Source organism: Oryza brachyantha, chromosome 11 (genome assembly GCF_000231095.2).
Source record: "Oryza brachyantha chromosome 11, ObraRS2, whole genome shotgun sequence".
NCBI classification, from domain to species: Eukaryota; Viridiplantae; Streptophyta; class Magnoliopsida; order Poales; family Poaceae; genus Oryza; species Oryza brachyantha.
In genome coordinates, this window is record NC_023173.2 from 16,184,556 (window position 1) to 16,204,271 (window position 19,716).

Consider the following 19,716-nt stretch of genomic DNA (forward strand, 5'->3'; position numbering starts at 1 on the left):
ATAGAAACGAATCCGATTCTGAGTGGCAAGTGACATAAATTATCCTTATATGAAAGGTTCGTAATGCACGCAAACCTACTCGTCCCTGACTCGAATTGAATTCAAATCCGAAACTTGTTTGGATATTTATATCGGCAGGTACGTACACACACGGACCACGTCTTGTTTATATATATACGAAGAAAGAAGAAGAAGAAGAGGCCATCGAACATGCCGTCGGCGAATCAGAATGCGGCAATGACGAGCAGCCCAAACTGCAGAACGTTCAGCAGCTACCACTGGTTACTAGCGCACTCAACTCTAGGTACTACACTAGCTGTATATAAGTCAATTTTGAATTTTGCAAGTTCTTTTTCTTTTGGACCTCTAACAAAATACAACTTCAACTTAGAGATTTGCTCTATTATTAGTAATACTAGTATTAAGTTGTGTTCTGTTCACATAATCTTGGAATCTGAATTGGTATATATACCTGGACTCTACTATTCTTAACTAGAGTGAGTTTCTGCAGGATCGCCTCTTCAAAATCTCATCATATGAGAAGGTTGTCGACGTAGATGATTCACAGAAGGTAAGGTCTCTCCTAGAAGCTGGAAATATAATGGTAGGCTATTTCCGTGTCTCGCGCAACTACTTTTATTTGAAGCCAGGAGAGATCTACATGTATGACAAGACTAGGCCATACATTCATGCCAAGTCCAATCTGCCAGTTTCACACGCCGTTATGGTTATTGGTGATGGAAGGAAGCCAACGGCCTCTGCTGCCAATGAGACAAGCCAGCTGCCAACCTACAATGAACATGTTATGATTCAAAACAGTGAAGGGAAGAGATTTGGGATAGATGGTTTGGGAAGAGTTGACAAGCCCACCTTGCGTAGACTCTACAAGATTACTTTGCCAGATTAAGTTTTGAGAAGTGATAATCACCTGATTGTTGCAGTTGCAGCGCTGACCAAAGAGACTGATTATATGGAAATGCATCTGCTTGTTTCCTTTACTGTCTGTCTGTATGTTAAGCTTGGGGCAATGTTTGTTGTAATATGATCTTACCACATGTGTGACAAACCGAGCCTTTTTGGCCTTTTTTTTTTCCCAGAGGGTTGAGGTTACACCAGCAGAGCTGCTGATGCGTCATGCATGTATACGGTGGAAAAGGGAGACAAAATCTTGCTGGTTGTTTTGTTTTTTGACTGAGCAGTGAGCGCAAAGTAAATCTGTGATTTGGTAGTGACAGGAACAGCACATGGTCAATCATATCTGAGTGTGAAATCTTTTAATACGAAATATTTCTTTGCTGGGAAGTCGTCGAGCTGGAACAAACATTTCTTTGCTGGGAAGTCGTCGAGCTGTTCCAGGTTGATGTTCCTCTGATTCATACAGTAGTATATGCAGCAACACTACATATCTGCAGACCCTGATTATATGACTAGCAATATACCCATGCTAACGCTACGACCCAATTTAATAGAGATGAAAGAGATTGCATTGTTAAGCGTAAACTGGAACGCAAACTGCTTCACTTTTCATTGAAGAAGGCAAGCCAGTTGGTGAAAGAGATTGGTAGTCAGGTACTCAGTTCCCCCCATCCCCTCATTGCATTCATTTGGAAGTATATGATAAAGAAATTCAGTGATATGAAAGGCAAACAATCACCGCCTTTAACTCAGTAGAAAATCACAACACAGACTAATCAGTAGAAAATCAGTCGAGGGTTCGTGTATGCATAATCTAGCAAAAAAGATAAAATATAGAATAATTCAGAGCATCTGTTTTTTGATTATCCAGATACAACAATTGTTATGGCATTTCAGTACATTGAGTAGCTTTATTATTGAGATGCTAGCAGGACTCATGCACACATATGCTAGCAGTCAGACAAAGTAGGTAACAGGAACAAAATATTTATTTGTTGTCACTACCTAAATAAGTGTGAGATGTGGCTGACTGTCGCCTTCTCCTCGAGCTTGAACTATATCCACTTGCTTGGGTTAAGCGCTGAAAAGCAAGGCAAAAATTGTTAGGTGGAAGAAAATGCGGAACGACATACCACCTACCTATCTTTTACCAAAATCCCTTGATCTGGAGTGCTTAGCTAACTATATAGCACAACAGAAAAATGGTTACATATACAACCACTATAGCACAGGGCTAAAAATGATGAAAGAAATCTGTATCTAGAGCGCTTAGCTAACTGTCTGAAGATTACATAAGTTGCAAGGCTTTCTACATCTTGCCAAGATGAATCAAATGGCAGACTATTGGCAGTGCGGTGAGGCGAGTGTCAGCGACAGCGGCATGTAGAGGCAGGACAATGAGGCAACGGTAAGAGGCTGTCCGTCCAATCGTCTCACTGAACAAGAGAAAGCTCAAAAAAGAGAAAAAAAACATGTACAGAGAAGGAAGGAAAGTAAATGAGGAAACCTTGTAACACATGAAATTTGCGATTAAAGAGAATGTCATCCGAACGATCAATTCAACCTAGATAGTAATAGTACCATCTCCTATTAATAGTCCACCTTTCATTTAAAGTTGCCCAACTCACTGTAAAAATCGAGCATATACAACATTGGTTTACTATTCTACATATCATGATGATGTACCTTAGATATGTACACAGAAGTTCAAGCTTATTTATTGTTCTAACCCAACAATAGAGTTCTGACCATCATACAATACAATAGCTCGATTATAATACACAAATAGATGAAAATTAACTTGTGGGGAAGAGAGACAATCCACGGTCAGACAAATAATTTAGTGTTGCTTTTGCACCAGGCCTGCATGCTAGCCTACAACCATTTTGGCATTTGGCAGCTAAAACAGTCTCCAATTCCTTTTCTGTGCCAGCCAAAACTGTCACTTAAATATAAAAAACCAATTAAATACGAGACCATATACTGCATATGGATATATACAGCTGAAGTGGATCCTATGAAATAAATAAATAAACCATGTCCTACACTCCTAGTAAACAAAAGGAAATCAGAGACTCTAAAATTTTAAGAGAAAACACATTCATCTCATTGTATACCTGTTATATCAGAATCAATAAGTCTAATGGTACTGTGTATATGTTAGAAATTGCAGCAATTAGAAAACAGATATGAAATGAAACCATACAGGTTGGCTGAGTTATATAGTGCTTGATGTTTCTCCAAACAAAACCACCATACTTGCTGCCTAGTGACTGTCAAAGACTTCTTAATGTGAATGTTACCTATCTTTTTAACTCAGACGTGATGAGGAAATTAACGAGGAAAATAGATCAACATTTGTGCAGAACATACCAATGCCTTGTGTGCTGTACCTAACTACCTATAGAACTTCTTATGAACTTCCGAGAGGAACAGACTGCTTTCTGCTGCTGGTATGCTCTTCACAAAACCAAAATAAATCCCTCAATTAAATACTGTATAAGATAGTGCAGAAATAATAACCGGAAGGAAAATGTAAACTCTGCCAATCATTGGGTTACCTTGAAGCGCTGAATCCACCTAAAGAAACCGAAGCAACAATTATGAGTAGAAAAGGGGCTTTATCCAATGTTATATTTGACTGTCCATAAATATAGCAGTGCTGTGACGGAGGTGGGAAAATATATGGAAAACAAATTTAAGCAAGTTGCAGTGAGCTAAATGAAAATGGTTTTAGCAACAGATGGAAATATCACATGATTCACGTCACGTCATGATCTAATAAAATTGTATGATCAGTCATCAGTTCATCACCAAGTTTAGCAAAAGAAATTTCAGGTTCTGCACTTCAGTTCCACTTTAGTAGTTGATTAACAGCAGTTAAAATTCATCCATCATTGTTCCTTTAGCTTATTGATGTCCTTATACTGAAAAATGTTCATATCCACATGTGAATTTGCTCCAACTGATGAAATAACTCTGAGTTAGTCTATTCCATCATTGTTCCGTCAAGACATGGATAGAGACATTTTCTGGTTAAAACTAATATAATGTGCAAATTTAGAAATGTCAAATATAGGGCATTCAAGAACATGAAAGCTTGTTCGAAAAGATGATAAATATATTTCTGAGTTGTTGACATCATGTTTTCTCTGCAGTTAATTATTTAGAATTCTTTGCTGTTTGTCAAAGCATCCATGTCTAATTTAGAACTCAAAATTGCAGGCCGGCGTAGAGGCGTTCACTGACCAGGGCTTACAGGTGCCGGCGAAGGAGGCAGGGATGGGGGCGGCGGCGGAATAACCAGATTCGGCGAAGTCGGCGGCGGCGGGATCGGCGCTGGAGTCGACGCACTCAGCGAATGGAGGAGATGAAGGAGGCGGCGTCTGGCTCGGCGGAATCGGCGCAGCCGGTGAACTCGGCGGGGTCGCCGAAGTGTGCGCCGGAGGTCGATGGACGGATGGAGGCGGTGATGGAGGGGCGGTAGGGCGGCGCCGGCGGGGCGGCAGGGCGCGGAGGCGGGACGGAAGCGCCGCGAAGGAGGGAGGGCGACGGAGGAGGGAGTGGCGACGGCGGCGGGGCGGTAGGGCGGCGGCGGCGGGGGGAGGGCGACCGAGGAGGGAGTGGCGGCGGCTAGTGTTTGGGAGGCGTCCGGGCGGAGGGAGCCGGCGTAGAGGCGTCGGCGGAGCGGCAGGGCGCGGAGGCGGGAGCGCGACCGAGGAGGGAGGGCGCCGGAGGAGGGAGCGGCGGCGGCTAGGGTTTGGGAGGCGTTCGGGCGGAGGGAGGCGGCCGCACGCGGGATGATGGGAGGGAGGAAGCATACTGATCTGGGCGTCCGATCCAGCGTAGATCGATTCAGACAGTTGGATGTGTAACATGAGTATGAATACGAGTAAAATTAGTTGGTGTAAACGAATCCGATTCTGAGTGGCAAGTAACATAAATTATCCTTATATAAAGATTCGTAATGCACGGAAACCTACCTATCCCCGACTCGAATTGAATTCAAATCCGAAACTTGTTTGGATATTTATATTGTCAGGTACGTACACACAGACCACGTATTGTTTATATATATACGAAGAGAGAAGAGGAATCAATCGTAGCAGCTTAAGCTTAATTACGATCGACAGAAGAGGCCATGGAACACGCCGTCGGCGAGTCAGAAGGCGGCAATGACGAGCAGCCCAAACTTCAGCAGCTGCTACTGGTTACTGGCGCACTCGACTTAAGGTATTATGCTAGCTGTATATAAGTCAATTTTGAATTTTGCAAGTTCTTTTTTTTTACCTCTAACAAAATACAACTTTAACTTAGAGATTTGCTCTGGTCCAACAAAAAGTATCTCGAGATACCGATATCTCGAGGTACCAATCTTCACCAAATGAGTAAATTTTTTTTGTTGTCAAACCAATCCTGTAACCAAAGGAAAAAAGTTCATAGAGAGACCTAAATTAGACATACTGAGGTAGATGGAGACGCGTACGAAAACGTAATCGGGTGCGACCCAACCACACCCGAACCCAAATTCCCAATCCCTAAAAGCAGAATTCCCAATACCCAAAAGTAGAAATCCCCAGCCGCCGCCGCCGCCCCCGCCATGGACGCCGGTGCCTTTGCTGGCGACGTTCCAGCTGACCGGAGACGCGTGACCTTATTTGGTGGGGACTCTCCCACCAATTGTCTGCCTGGCCTCAGCCGAGCCCACTTCGCTACACTGGGAGAAGAAGAAGAAGAAGGGTGTAGCGTTGATGAGCGTCGTGGTGGTCGAGGTCGTCGGTGAGCTCCTCTCCTCTCCTCTTTCCTTTCTCCTCCCCCCTCTCCGTTTCAATGGCAGTTAGCGGAGAGCCTCCACCACACAACTATTTTTGCGTAAAATGTTTGAGCAATATAATGTGTTGTGCGATGTGGATCAAAAAAAAATTTACTCATTTGGTGAAGATTGGTCCAAAAATTATATTATAAATATTACCTTAAGTCGAGTGCGCTAGTAACCAGTGGCAGCTGCTGAAGTTTAGGCTGCTCGTCATTGCCGCCTTCCGACTCGCCGACGGCGTGTTCCATGGCTCTACTGTCGATCGTAATTAAGCTTAAGCGGCTACGATTGATTCATCTTCTTCTTTCTTCGTATATATATAAACGAGACGTGGTCCGTGTGTGTACGTACCTGCCGATATAAATATCCAAATAAGTTTCGGATTTGAATTAAATTCGAGTCGAGGATGAGTAGGTTTCCGTGCATTACGAACTTTTAGAATCGAATTCGTTTACACCAACTAATTTTACTCTTATTCATACTCATGTTACACATCCAAACTACGCTCGATCGGACGCCCAGGTCAGTATGCTTCCTCCCTCCCATCATCCCGCGTGCGGCCGCCTCCCTCCGCCCGAACGCCTCCCAAACCCTAGCCGCCGCCGCTCCCTCCTCCGTCGCCCTCCCTCCTCGGTCGCCCTCCGCCTCCGCGCCCTGCCGCCCCGCCGACGCCTCTACGCCGGCTCCCTCCGCCCGGACGCCTCCCAAACACTAGCCGCCGCCACTCCCTCCTCGGTCGCCCTCCCCCCGCCGCCGCCGCCCTACCGCCCCGCCGCCGTCGCCACTCCCTCCTCCGTCGCCCTCCCTCCTTCGCGGCGCTTCCGTCCCGCCTCCGCGCCCTGCCGCCCCGCCGGCGCCGCCCTACCGTCCCTCCATCACCGCCTCCTTCATCTCCTCCATTCGCTGAGTGCGTCGACTCCAGCGCCGCGCTCGTCGATCCCGCCGCCGCCGACTTCGCCGAATCTGGTTATTCCGCCGCCGCCCCCGCCATGGACGCCGGTGCCTTTGCTGGCGACGTTCCAGCTGGCCGGAGACGCTTGACCTTATTTGGTGGGAACTCTCCCACCAACTGTCTGCCTGGCCTCAGCCGAGCCCACTTCGCTACACTGGGAGAAGAAGAAGAAGAAGGGTGTAGCGTTGGTGAGCTCCTCTCCTCTCCTCTCCTCTTTCCTTTCCTCTTTCCTTTCTCCTCCCCCCTCTCCGTTTCAATGGCAGTCAGCGGAGAGCCTCCACCACACAACTATTTTTGCGTAAAATGTTCGAGCAATATAATGTGTTGTGCGATGTGGATTACAGTTTATTTCCGCAAAAGAACAATTTTGGGGGCACTCTGATCAATATTTCTGCTCTCCCCTCCATCCAGCTGCTGTCTATCTTCTGATACTCCACCCAATTGACCCTGCGGGCATTACCTTGTGCATAGCAATCAAAATCGCAACTTTAAAAATTGCACATGCTTCTTCTACCTTTGAAACCATTTTACAGCCAGAATACTGTTTCTATGTAGCAGCCACCGAAGTGGGAAATTACTAGTTTTGAAGGGTAATTTTCATTCTCCACAAATATTCCTGAGTAGAATAAATCTTCCATGCTGTGCTCATGCTGACTTGTGGTTTATAGGTGCGGAATATTTTGTTTTCTGCCCTGAATGTTTTCTTAGCAAATTTTTCAATATATATGCGTATGGATGCTAGTAAAACTTCACCAAAATTTTCAACCTTGACAGGAGACTTGGAGATGCACAGTCTGGAGCTAGAGCTCTCATTCGGCAAAGTGCTCTTTATTCAGCTCGCCGGAAGCGATCCCGAGGCAGACGAGGACAAGTAAAGTGGGTATCTTTCTTAATTAAAAAAAAAAAAAACCCTACTCTTTGGCCCATTTTGCAATACCTTCATAATATCTGAACAACATGATCTACTCAGGGCTGAGAAGGATGCAAGTGAGGTTAGCAGTAGTGAGCTTGGCACTACAACTACGGACATGCCAAAATTCAAGACACTATCGCTGAATGATTCACCCTCTGCACCTGATTCAATTGGCAGGTATGACCTTGATTCCTTTGAAATAATGGGGTGGTTGTTAATATGTTACTATCCGCAAATATCAGTCCACTTCCAAGGGTTATAAATCTAGTTTATGTTAGCAGACAATCATATGATAGTCCTATATATTAGTTCATCCCGTAGCATGACCATATCTTAACTTGGTGGTGAGCTCCTCCTTTGTCCTTCCCCTTTTTGGAGCGCCCCCTGCTCGACACACACACGAACACACAAAAGAAAGGGCACAAAAATCTACTATTGAGTAAAATAGTCAAGGAATTATTTTGTGCAATTTGCGATTTACATGTTATTTCCCTTGAAGAATCATTCTGGGTTTTTGATCGAGCACGATACTTCTGTTATGACCAGAATATTCAACTTAGTTGGTACTTCTGTTATGACCAGAATATTCAACTTATTGGATCTACCACATCACCTGGTGCATTGCCATCAAAAGTGCATTTTTTTAGCAAATGTCACATGTTTCTATTCATTGTTTATGACAAAGGCCAGAAGTCCCTGCTTATATTTAAAGCAAAAACAGAGTGCGGCTGCATGTTTTAATTCGGAGGATAGGATTGAAATAGTTATCACCATTCTCCTTGCTTTTGTCCACTACAATTGCAAGCTGTTCATGGGCACCCAGGGCTTCCCATAGTGTTTAGCTGTGTTCTTCAGTAGTCCACTGAGTGATCTTCTGACCTGGCTGGGAAGGTGTTGTAACGTATGTTCATAAAAAAGTTGTATTTCTGCTGCGTCTTTCCTTCTTTTTTTTTTTGATTTATTATGTGTTGTCACAAGCTCCCCCGAGACTAATGATTTGATTGATTTCTTGTTACAAAAAGAATCTAGAGACAATCCAAACTCTCTTTCTCTATATTTATGTGTGTTTATTGTTAGTTTACATGAAAAATCTTACAACCTTCACAGGGAACCTGGACACGCAGAAGCTGGAAGTAAAACTCATATTCGACAGAGTTCTCTCTATTCACAGCGGAAAAGGCAGCCTAGACGGAAAAGAAGAGAAGCAGACTCACTAACCTTACCGTAAGTTCCACTAATTATTTTTCCCTTTTCATTTTAGCTATATGAATGTGTACCCGTGGTTATAAATATGAGTTATGTTTACGAAAAATTAATCATATGACTATTTTTTGCAATTTCAAATGGACATCTTGCTGTAACAGAACCTATTAACTGTAGCTGATTTATAAGAAAGTAACATTCGAAACTAACCAAGCTAGTCGAGGGTGATCATGGTGGTGTCTAGATAGATACCGTAAATTTTCCAAACTCCTGTTGATTTTGCATTGTCACTGCATATGCTTTCACTGCTGCCTTTGCAATTAGTACAAAGGGAACTGAATTAAGCCAATGCCCACCCTGAACCTAGTAATATATTCTGCATTAATACTATGAATAGGCGCATACTGCCCTGGGTAATTAAATATTACTACTGCTTATCCTAGCACCTCTTGGCGTGGTACTTAAAAGTTCTGTCTAGTAGTGTTGCACTTTCCCCTTATACGATCAAAAAGCCACCACTGTGACCCCAGTGATCCGAGGCCTGTTCTTCACTATCCTCCTATGCTACTGAGTTAGCTCCTGTTTTGCATTGCCTTTCTTCTTTATGTAATCAGAGAGTAGCATCTGCAAGTCTCAATATGCGTCAGTGTCCCAACTACTATATAAGTTGGTAATCCAAACTAAGTCAAGCTGGACTGAACTAACTGGGCCCAAAGGAGTGATAGTGTGATACGATACCTAAGTTCCACAGCTTAGAACTCCCCCACACTATTCTTTTCACTGGTGAAAGGGTTGGCTTTGCTTTGCCCTCACCATCAGCAGCTGTCCATGGCTCCATGCCTTCAGCACTGCATGGACAACAATTCCAATCCAGGGGGCCAAATCCTCTGTGCATTGTCGGTCTGGTTGAACTTCCCTTTTTAGTCCTTTTCATTTTCTCAACAGTGCCTTGATTACTGTTAGAAAAAAAACGATTTCCAGAGAACTGTGCAATACTGCAAATACTATTACAATTACTGTCAATGAGTGATTTCCGTTGAAATAACAAACCTCTTGAGATGAGCCAGCATGCTGCTGCTATGGATTGCTCACGACACCAGTAGCAGCTACCTTGTTTGTTCCACACCCTCAAAAAGTATTTTCAGTGCATTATAAGGTTCAGTTTCTGGTTCTGCTAATTTATTTTAAGCTGCTGTAAAAATTTGATCATGTAAAAGTTTTAATCAGATCAAAGTTTAATATTTTTTATCAAGAAGTGATGCTACACTTATGAGCTTTAACGTATGGCTTCTTTACCATGAATCAAATCATATCTTCAACTCGTTGACTTCTTTGACCAAAACTTTGGCCGCATCGGGTCAGAAATAAACTTTGAGTAGAAGGTGCTTGAACTGGCTTTTATAGTGAGAATGAATATTATATTTTCCATCTGTAAAATATCTCCTCCATAGTTGTCGCTGACTAATGGCCATGGTGCCATATGTTGGTACATGTATTATCAGGGTTAAGGAGCGTGCTGATGATGTGAGGAGCAGTGATCTTGACCCTACAAATAAAGATCTGTCAAAAGTTGACGAACTGTTGCTGGATGATGAACCGTATATACCTGGTTTAACTCACAGGTATGAGCATTATTATTCGTTTATTTCGAATGAGGAGTTTGATTCTTATTATGTGTATGACTGACTGTATCGGTGTTATGGTGCATATGCTGGCAGCAAGGGCAGTGCTGGACCTGATTCTACATTTGCAAAGCCATCAGCACATAAGGAAGCCTCACAACCGTTGTAAGCGCTTCACAAGCATATGACATTTAATGTGTATAATCATTTTTATGTTTGATTGTCAGTCTCTGACACCACCACTGCATGACTTTACTAACTACATACGTACTGGTCGGTAGACAAATTAATATTGTACTGATTTTTCATCTTTTCAATCACTTGCATGACAGTTCTGATTTGTTCTTTAGCTTTAGAGAGTAAGCTCACTTTCTGAACGATAGATACCCTTATCTAATTTATTGTTTTGTATGACATAATCTATCGGCTTAAATTTTCCATTTGGAATAATGCAGTATGATTTATAGCCACTGTATGACATAATGGAAAAAAAAGTTAATTCTTCTATTGAGAATAATCCTCTGTGAGTCATTGTGTGTTACATATTACACATAAAAGGTAAAAAGTTTCGGTAATCATATCGTCATGATTTTACTTAGATCCAAGTGGCTACAAGAACTTGAGGATTACGCGAGAGAACATACGATCAATAGTCTTGAGGAGTTCTTTGAATATATGCGTCCTCCTCAAGGTTATCCTTCACCCGAAACTAAAGTAGTGGAGGATGAAGCAATGACCCATCAACAGTCTTCACAAGAAAGATCAATATTGGCACCAGAACATGCCCAACTAGATCCGGCCGAAGGACAATATGCTGATGACTCTGACAAAGAAATTGCTCAGAATGGGATGAAATGGATGAGTGAGGAGGCGATGGTGGCATTTCAAAAGTACATTGCAGAAACAGACGATCTGAAGGTTTTTCTCTAATCTTTTCATTGATTGATTGAATTGCATGTAGCTAGCTTAGCTTTGACTAACCAGTAGTGTTATTTTCAGGGGTACGATTATCGATTTGATGAGCTTCTCCTCCAATGTTTCACCGTAGAACATTATTACAAGATTTTTCATCACTTCAACTTCACCGTTAAGATGAAGGTAGCCAGTGCAACTGAATGGACTTCAAAGCTGTACTTTGCCGAAGTCCATGAAATGCTTGGGGAGAAAATTTACTTCTGCTCTCCTTTAGAGCCGGATGAAAATGGTATGAAAATATATCTGTGTTACTACAACTTAAATCTGTCATGAACAACCTTTTTGCCTCTTGTTTATAGTGAAATCTCTCTCACTGTGTATATGTATGTAATATTTTGTTAGGTAATTGCTTTGCATGCAAGAACCAAGGGATGGATGATTTGAAGCATCCAATAGTCGGCGTATTTGATCGAGGCTCTCCAGATCTGTCGTTCCCCTACACATACTCGAGTGGCTCTGATGACGAAGCTTGGCTCTAATGATCATGAAGCTGATGAAGATTACTAATTAGTAGTGCGTACATGTTAATTTATCCTCGAATATTGATCAGCTCCAAAGTCCAAACCTATCAGCTTAATTTTGCAGGCTACAAGTCGGGTTAGCATTGACTGGACTAGGTAGTATGTATGTAATTTTCTAAGCGTCACTATCTTAAGATGAGGGGTCATACATGTGTATTAACGTAACACTTAGGCCACTTTCGTGGCTGGGATATAAGTTAACTTATGCCCTGGCATAGAAAATATAGTAAATAATATAGTAATAGATTAGTATATTATTAATTAATTATTAATTATTAAAAAAATATAAAATAGATTAATATGATTTTTTTAAAATAACTTTTTTATAGAAAATTTTTATAAAAAATACACTGTTTAGCAGTTCGGGAAGTGTGCGCGTGGAAAACGAGAGATAAGTTAACTAACGGGGGCTACCGAACTCGGCCTTAATGCAATGGATGCTAATTAACCTTGATTGACTCTAATGATGAAGAGTGGCTATGATGTTTTAGCCTTGATTGATGCAGGTAGCCTTTGTAATTCAGGAAGCCATATGCATCCTATATGGAGACAACGAAGCCAGATGCATCCTGTATGGAGACAAGGAAGTATTACTTCGGAAGATCAATCGCTCTCGGAATAGAGTTAGTCATGAGCTTGTTAATTATGCTAGAATTTATGGTATTTCTATGTTTCGGAGAGACAACTCTTATGACCTCGTATCAATAGAGGATATTGCTCTTACTTAATATATTCATGATTCCAGTGATACAATATCCTCTTTATCCTCTTTGACTCTACTGATGACTCTACTGTCATCAGTAGTCGATGCAAAAGTTAGCTAATCTGATTTCACGAGGGGTCGATCGTACGTGTGGACTCAAGCACGGCAGCACGAGGGGTCGATCCAGCGCGTGCGTCTCTGACTAAACGGAGCAAGCGAGGCCGGAAGACAGAGAGAGCATGATTGCCAAACGACATATTTATAAATAAAAAATGATTTGTGAATAAAAATTTTATATACGTGATTTAGGTGATCTAAAGTTAAGTCCAAGTAAAAATTTCTCACCCTCAACTTGGTTGAAAATTTAATTTTTAGCTTATACGAGTATAATAAAAATGGAAAGACAGAGATAGCCCGTAAACCGTGCTTACTTTTCTGCTTCTTGTGGACAATCGTGACATGGCCGATATGTACTGTCTATTTCCTTTGTCCAAAAATAAATATTAAGCTATCTTACATATAAATGTATAATGTTACAAGATTAGAACATATTTTACTTTTTTAAGTACCAATATATTTATCTCCCGCTTTATCAAATTCTAACAATCACATTTTTTTTTCTCTGCTTATACTTATAAGTCAATATTTGAATCATTGACCTTAAATTTAAAGTTTTTCATTGTAGTTTATTTTTTAGCGTAATTTTTATACGACTAAAACACACACATATATAAATGTTCTATCTATAAATTATTTTTTATTTACGAATATACATGTTGCCTTTTTTCTTGAAAAAAATTCAAAGAATGACTCTCTTACTTAAATAATAAATGCAAACAAAATGAGCTAAAACAGCGGGCGGAGGCAGTAGCTAGGTTGATCGGGTCTATCTATGTCTCGCCGTCGTCGGGAGCAGTGCCGGCATGCTCCTTATTTTTTTAACAAATTATTACTTAGTTTTTATACATGTTTCCTTAACACATATACAATATATTTTTGAAAAAAATTCTATATGAAAGTTTAACTTATATTTATGGAGTAATTTTTAATTTTGTATTAATTGTTTTAATATTATTAAAGATCAGATAATTTTTTATCTTTCATCTATACTCCTATAAAGAGCCGTGTTAGTGGTGAACCTGTCACCTATCCCACCACCAACTTCCTCCAATTTTTTGAAATTAAAAATAACTAAAACATATATATCAAACCACTTTTATTAACTGTACTTTAATAATATACTAATATATTTTTAATAAAATTTTGTTACAACGCACGGGTGATATACTACTCAATCAAAGGAATACAACTCTCGTCTTTACCTTCTTTTCTCTTTCCAGCTATTGCATGAGTTGGTCATCGCTCCATCTGTTCCAAAATAATTTATTCTTTGTTCATCTTACAAATATCAATAAAAAGCCAAGAAAATAAAATTAATACTATCTATTTTATCAAATCCCCATGCAATTGCTTTCTATATTATCTAGTCTCAATGTATTTATTTCTTATTTTTATAGACTTCGATGCTTAAATATAAACAAAAATGCTCTTTTTTGAGACAAGGTATTATATGAAGCTGTGGATGAGAAATGACTTAGGACAAGTACAATAGAATGACATAAGTATACTACAAGAATTAATAAATCAGATTTGTACTTAATTAAAAGAGAGGAAATGAGAGAAGAAAAATGTGCTACACATTTATAGCTATCTACCATATATGCTAAAAACACTATATGTGTGAGAGAGGTAAACTATGTACTAATATTATAATATATGAATCTAATGCTAACTATTATATAATTTGACTAGATCATTTATAGGTGATGTGTAAGTAATTAGTATAGGCCTTGCTATTTTGAATTATCCTTTTCAAACTCAAACCAACCAAATAATTTTTATCACATGATTCACGCTGCAATATTAGTAAATTGTACTACAGTACAGGGTTAGAAGTGGTTTCTCTATAACCTCATTTGTAAAGAAATTTTTATAAATTAAGAGTTAGCTACTCTTTTTTAAAGGAACATGAGAGATACACATGTTGTAACATACTAAATTTTTTTAGGAAATTGTTTTGCGAAATTATTTTAAAAAGTTTCGTTTCTCGTTCGTTGAGCTGAAACTTATAAACTCTCTTTTCCTTTTCTTTTATGTATTCGTTCATCACCGTCCACTAAAATATCTACCACTAAATTTATTTTCTTTCACAATCATTCAATATCAAACCGCCACCAAAATCACGAACCATACATCCTCTACTCAAAATAGCCCAAATCCTAAACTCCCATGTACACAGTTTATCCAAATATTCCAAACACATCTCAAATATAAATTCTGAAATTCCCTCTTATTCAGATGTGTCCTCTAAGCATTATTCAAATCTTCCCCTATCGAATTTCTATTTGAATTTCCCACAAATAATATTCCAAAATCCTTAATATTTGTTTTCAACTGAAGCTTAACCTCTAGACCGACTCATCATGTACATCAATCCAGCTAGCCAAGCGACCTACTGTTGCTCATTTGGTGTCGTCACAAGCCAGCGCGCCGCCGTTTCGACCCTGTCTTGCAGCAAACCGTGATGTCCTAGTTCCTGACAGTGTGCGAGCAGCTGACGCCCTGGCCACATTGCCGCATCGCTGGTGCTCTGCATGTTGTCCGCATCAACCGAAGAAGCTAGAAACCGCCAGCTCCCGACATCAATCTCCCCAGCCAGCCACTAGATAAGCTAGCAGACCCCTCCCTCTCCTTCCTTTACCAGCCCTCTTCCTTTGCTAAGAAGGAAACCAAGCTCCCGAGCTCTTCTCTCTTCAGTTCTTCACACCACCATTGGAGTTGTCACGTACTTCGCCATCTCCGACCAACTCGTGCAGCTTCCTCGCCCCACCAGCACCTCCCAGCAATAGGTAAACCTCCTCTAAAGTTCCCCTTCCGCCCAGTGACCGTGGTAAGTAGCCATCGAGCTCCCACTCGCTGCCATGGCTGCCAGTGTCGCCAGTCCAACCAGCACCTCTTCTCTTTCAAGAAACTACAAAAATAGAACCTCCTTGACCTAGAACACGTGATGCTTCCTTAATTGTGAATACTATTTTGGTGTACGATTTACTTATGACATAATATTGTTACATTAGTTACTCCCTTTCTATATACTTGTTATTGTAGTCAATACATTGAATTGTTATATCCTATACCTTGATAGCCTAAGTATAGCTTTGCATACTTCAGAATAACCTTATAGTGGATAATACCACCAAACTTCTACACACATACATCTATTGTGCCCGTCGTCACATGATGACGCTATCGGGTTGCATAAAATATTGTTTTGATATAAATCACTCGCCTTGAGTGATATGGAAGGTGACTTCGGGTGAAGGTTGATGTTCTGGATATTATGACATGTATTACTGTGTTTACTATATGCATGTGTTGTGTTAATTTATTTGCTTCCCTGGATATAAGGATAAACCATCTTATACCATGGAAAGTGATATAGTCTGTGCCCATCCACAGGACCAAGTAATCAGACTTAACCTAGTACGTGGTCCCACTATATGAACGACTATTAGAGGCTCTAGGAGCATATAGGAGTGGACATATGTAAGAGACCGCGGGCCAAGTTGACATGATCTCACAACGGTGGCACCCGTGAAAGCAGCGACCCTACTATACCTTGCTTGTGGCTGAGCAAGTGGTCGATTGCTAGGACGGACGATATCCCACTGGGCAGTAACTAGTAGTAAGTGGGACTAATGAACGGTTTTTTTATCTCGACTCTGATCCAGTCGAGGTATCGTCTGGGTAAAGCTGGGCAGACGCTGTAGAGTCGTATTATATTCGAATACGCCGTGCTCCCGGTTAATGGAGATGTGTCATTGGGTGATTCCTATTTCTTATGGTATGAGTAGATTTTATAATTAAAATTTGGATTGGAATAAGATAAGGATGATGGTGATTAATATTGCTACGTTTTAAACTGTCGATTTATAAATGTTTACAAATAAACTGTTTTACCAAAATAGGGAAAAACCTACTTATAATAGGCTTGTTATCAACCCATCTTGATGAACCCTATGTCCTTGTACTACTTGCATGTATTCTAGTTGTTTTCTTGAGACGTGGTTTGCTGGGTACATCAGTACTCACCCCTTGCATATAATGTGGTTCAGAGGAGCAGTTCTTCGCCGAAGCAGCGCCAGAAGGTGAAGAGTTCTTTTGTGGCGAGGAATTCTTTTAGGTTGGCCTGCTCTCAGGCATGCCTGTGGTGTTTAGTTGGGTTTTGTGTTTGGCTCTTTTGCTTGTAGGTTAGCTTGTGTGTGAGTTTGGCCGGTTGGCCCCTAAAAGCTATTGTAGTTGTCTTTTGTACATTATTTCATGTAAAATATACTGGTATTGTAATCAAAGATGTTCTGTTTATCAATCTGTGCACGATCGAAATCCTGGACGATCGTGGGTGGTTTCGGGATACCGAGCTTAAACAGGGTATCCCCACAGACTTGGTATCAGAGCTTAGCTTGATAGTAGGTTGACCTAGATAGTTTAGAATCGTGTTTTGACAAAAACTTATGTTCAAAATAAGAAAATTGTTTCTAAAAACCATAAGTTTGATTGCTTTTTGTCCTTCTTAGCTTCTTTTCGCCTCCCTACCCCCCTATCTTAGTGCTATTAGCTAAAATAAGTTTTGTTTTCTAAAAAGTTTTCATCTGTTTAGCCCTCCTAGCTTTAAAATTTTTTTGTTTCCCTGCATTTTTCTCGTCTAGAGCTAGTTTTTGCCCTTGATAGATGTGTTGTTTTGTTGGCTTTGTGCAAGTTGTTAGCAAAATCCCCTAAGATTTGTAGCTACATCTTGTTAGTTTGGAGTTGCTTTTAAAAACTAGTTTGTTTTAGTAGCTAGGTTTATGCATCATACTTGTGAAAATTGCATTTCTATCTATTCTTTCCCTCCTAGTCTTGTTCATTTTTCTTTAATCCATCCTATTCATGCTTGTTCTCAACCACTCTATAAAAACTGTTGAAGATTTGACTGTGCAGGACAGTTGTCAGCATGTCGGGTCAGAATGGTAATGGTGGTGGAGAGCCAAGTTTGGCTTGTGTTCTTGCAGCACTTGAAAGGAGCCAGTATCAATGCAGAAAATCAGATGAAGTTACTTGATCAGATAGCTACTCAGTTGCTGAACAGTCGCACTCTAGGCAGATCCTCATCAGAAGGATCTGTACTTGGCAACAAATGGTCAGATTTCCAGAATACCAAGCCACCGGTAAAGGCTGATGACTGGATTCGTGACATTGAGAGAAAATTGAACACAGTCCAATACAATGATCACGAGAAGGTTTTATATGCATCCCATCAGCTCACAGATAGTGCCTCAGCCTGGTGGAGCAACTATGAAGCCATGCATGCCAACAAGGATACTATCACCTGGGCGGAATTCGTTAAGCTCAGCACTATGCTTAAGAGCTCAGCTTAAGTATAGTTCTTAGCTTAATCATATTATTAAGCACCTCACTAAGCATCATGCATTAGAGTTGCCCTAAGCGTTATATGATAAATCTTTAAATTAGTCAGTTTGTAAATAAACACTTCTACGAGAGTAGTGGAGGATGGATTGTCAAAGTATGAGGGTTACAATAATCTTTTTAAAGAATTTACAAGTTATACTTTTGAGTTTTTTTTATAATAGTGGTATGGATAAATTGAGAGGCAAATGCATTTTTTTGTGTAGTCAGCTGAAGTTACGTACTTGTTTCAGTCCCTTTGTAACTGTATACTGTTTTTTCAAAATATCTTTTTTTCTGAAAAAATCATATATGATATCTTTTTGTTAGAAGAGAGAAAAAAGAAAAAGAAAAAGAAAAAGAAAAAACACATTCTCATATATGTAAATTAGTAGTGTTTAGCTTAGCAATGTGTATGTCATGTTAGAAAATAGAAAGTGAAAATAGGGAAAAATCTTATAGCTATAAATTAGTCGTGTTTGGCTTAGCCATGAGTGAACCATTGCTTTTATTCACTATTATTATGTTATGTTTAGTGACTGCACATATAAATATTTTATTTAACCAACTTCTTATTGCAGGGCTAACAAATGATATTGAAAAGATTAATGTTGGTATGGTTTGTTTATGTTGCAGTATACTGGATGAAATAAGAAATTTACTAGACACTAAGTATGAAATCCATGATAGAATTAATGTAGAAGTCAGTTCTCTTGATGGAGACAATGATGTCCAAGTAGACTGTACTCAGTAATGTTCTAATATTTCGATAGTTATTTCAATTTGCTGATAAAAAAGTTTATTAGAGTATATATTTTAATATGTTCGAGGTTAAAACAGCTCAACATTATAATATCCTTTGTGTGTCATGTATTGGTTAATCACTTAAGAATTATATCGATGTTGATATACATAGTTTGAATATTGTCATCACATAATACATGATGGTAATATATTTTTATTGAATAGTCAAGTAACAAGTAATTTAGATAAAATGTTTGATTGTTTGGCTATTGCAATTGGGGTTGGTCAAGACGTCTTTTTCGATAAATGTTTTAAGTTTTTAAATATACAACATTACATGGAGTCAAAATTTAAATAAGTTAAGTTTGTTATTCTTTTAACTAACATTATAAATGATATAATAGTATAAAAAACAATTAAGAAGAATATGTTTGGCAACTTAGTTACTATCAAGTCACTTCTACCACCTAATAATAGGTTAAAGAAATTTTTTTCAGTGATGGATTCTGAAGTTTTTTAAAATTAGTTGCACAAGTTCTTATATTTGACTCAAACATTTTTTGCTTGTGTGTTTAATTTTTAGATTAAAGATAAATGCATCTATTGAAATGATACATTTGTGTCATATACATATTATTCAAATGAATATGATGAAGAACAATTAGATACAATTACAAGTATAATTTCAAAACTGAGATGTTCACATTGTTGGTTCTAATTGTTTGGTAGAATATATTGAGAGCAAGGAAACATATCATTTGTTTTGCTTAGTGTCTTTCTAAATAGGAGAGTTTGTGTGGTGTATGTTGTGGTGTGTTGTTAGTCAGCTCTTATTCACTTCAATGTAGAGTAG

At 39.7% G+C, this 19,716-nt stretch overlaps 1 protein-coding gene and 1 long non-coding RNA gene across 5 annotated transcripts; one reads left to right on the forward strand and one right to left on the reverse strand.

Moving 5' to 3' along the window:
- Positions 1-1,721: 1,721 nt before the first annotated feature.
- On the reverse strand, positions 1,722-4,450 carry LOC121055757. 4 transcript variants are annotated; one of them, XR_005812754.1, is made up of 4 exons: positions 4,165-4,450; positions 3,477-3,556; positions 3,289-3,375; positions 1,722-2,854 (listed from the first exon to the last, which is right to left on the reverse strand). It is a non-coding gene; the product is annotated as an uncharacterized LOC121055757 (long non-coding RNA). The 4 variants fall into 4 exon arrangements; XR_005812753.1 differs by having other exon boundaries at positions 3,477-3,577; XR_005812755.1 differs by lacking the exon at positions 4,165-4,450 and having other exon boundaries at positions 1,722-2,351; positions 3,477-4,155.
- Positions 4,451-5,643: 1,193 nt separating this feature from the next.
- On the forward strand, positions 5,644-12,139 carry LOC102711923. Its single transcript, XM_040528839.1, has 9 exons — positions 5,644-5,694; positions 7,458-7,559; positions 7,654-7,773; positions 8,704-8,820; positions 10,302-10,421; positions 10,518-10,586; positions 11,021-11,339; positions 11,421-11,625; positions 11,739-12,139. The coding sequence occupies exons 3-9, from the start codon at positions 7,712-7,714 to the stop codon at positions 11,873-11,875; spliced, it is 1,029 nt and encodes a 342-aa protein (XP_040384773.1). The 5' UTR covers positions 5,644-5,694; positions 7,458-7,559; positions 7,654-7,711; the 3' UTR covers positions 11,876-12,139.
- Positions 12,140-19,716: the final 7,577 nt, after the last annotated feature.

Excerpts from the sequence above, each read along its gene's own strand:
- LOC102711923 (XM_040528839.1), top strand. The coding sequence starts at position 7,712 with ATGCCAAAATTCAAGACACTATCGCTGAATGATTCACCCTCTGCACCT. Across the intron at positions 11,340-11,420 it reads CAGAAACAGACGATCTGAAG|GGGTACGATTATCGATTTGA; the intron begins GTTTTTCTCTAA and ends TGTTATTTTCAG. Across the intron at positions 11,626-11,738 it reads TTTAGAGCCGGATGAAAATG|GTAATTGCTTTGCATGCAAG; the intron begins GTATGAAAATAT and ends ATATTTTGTTAG.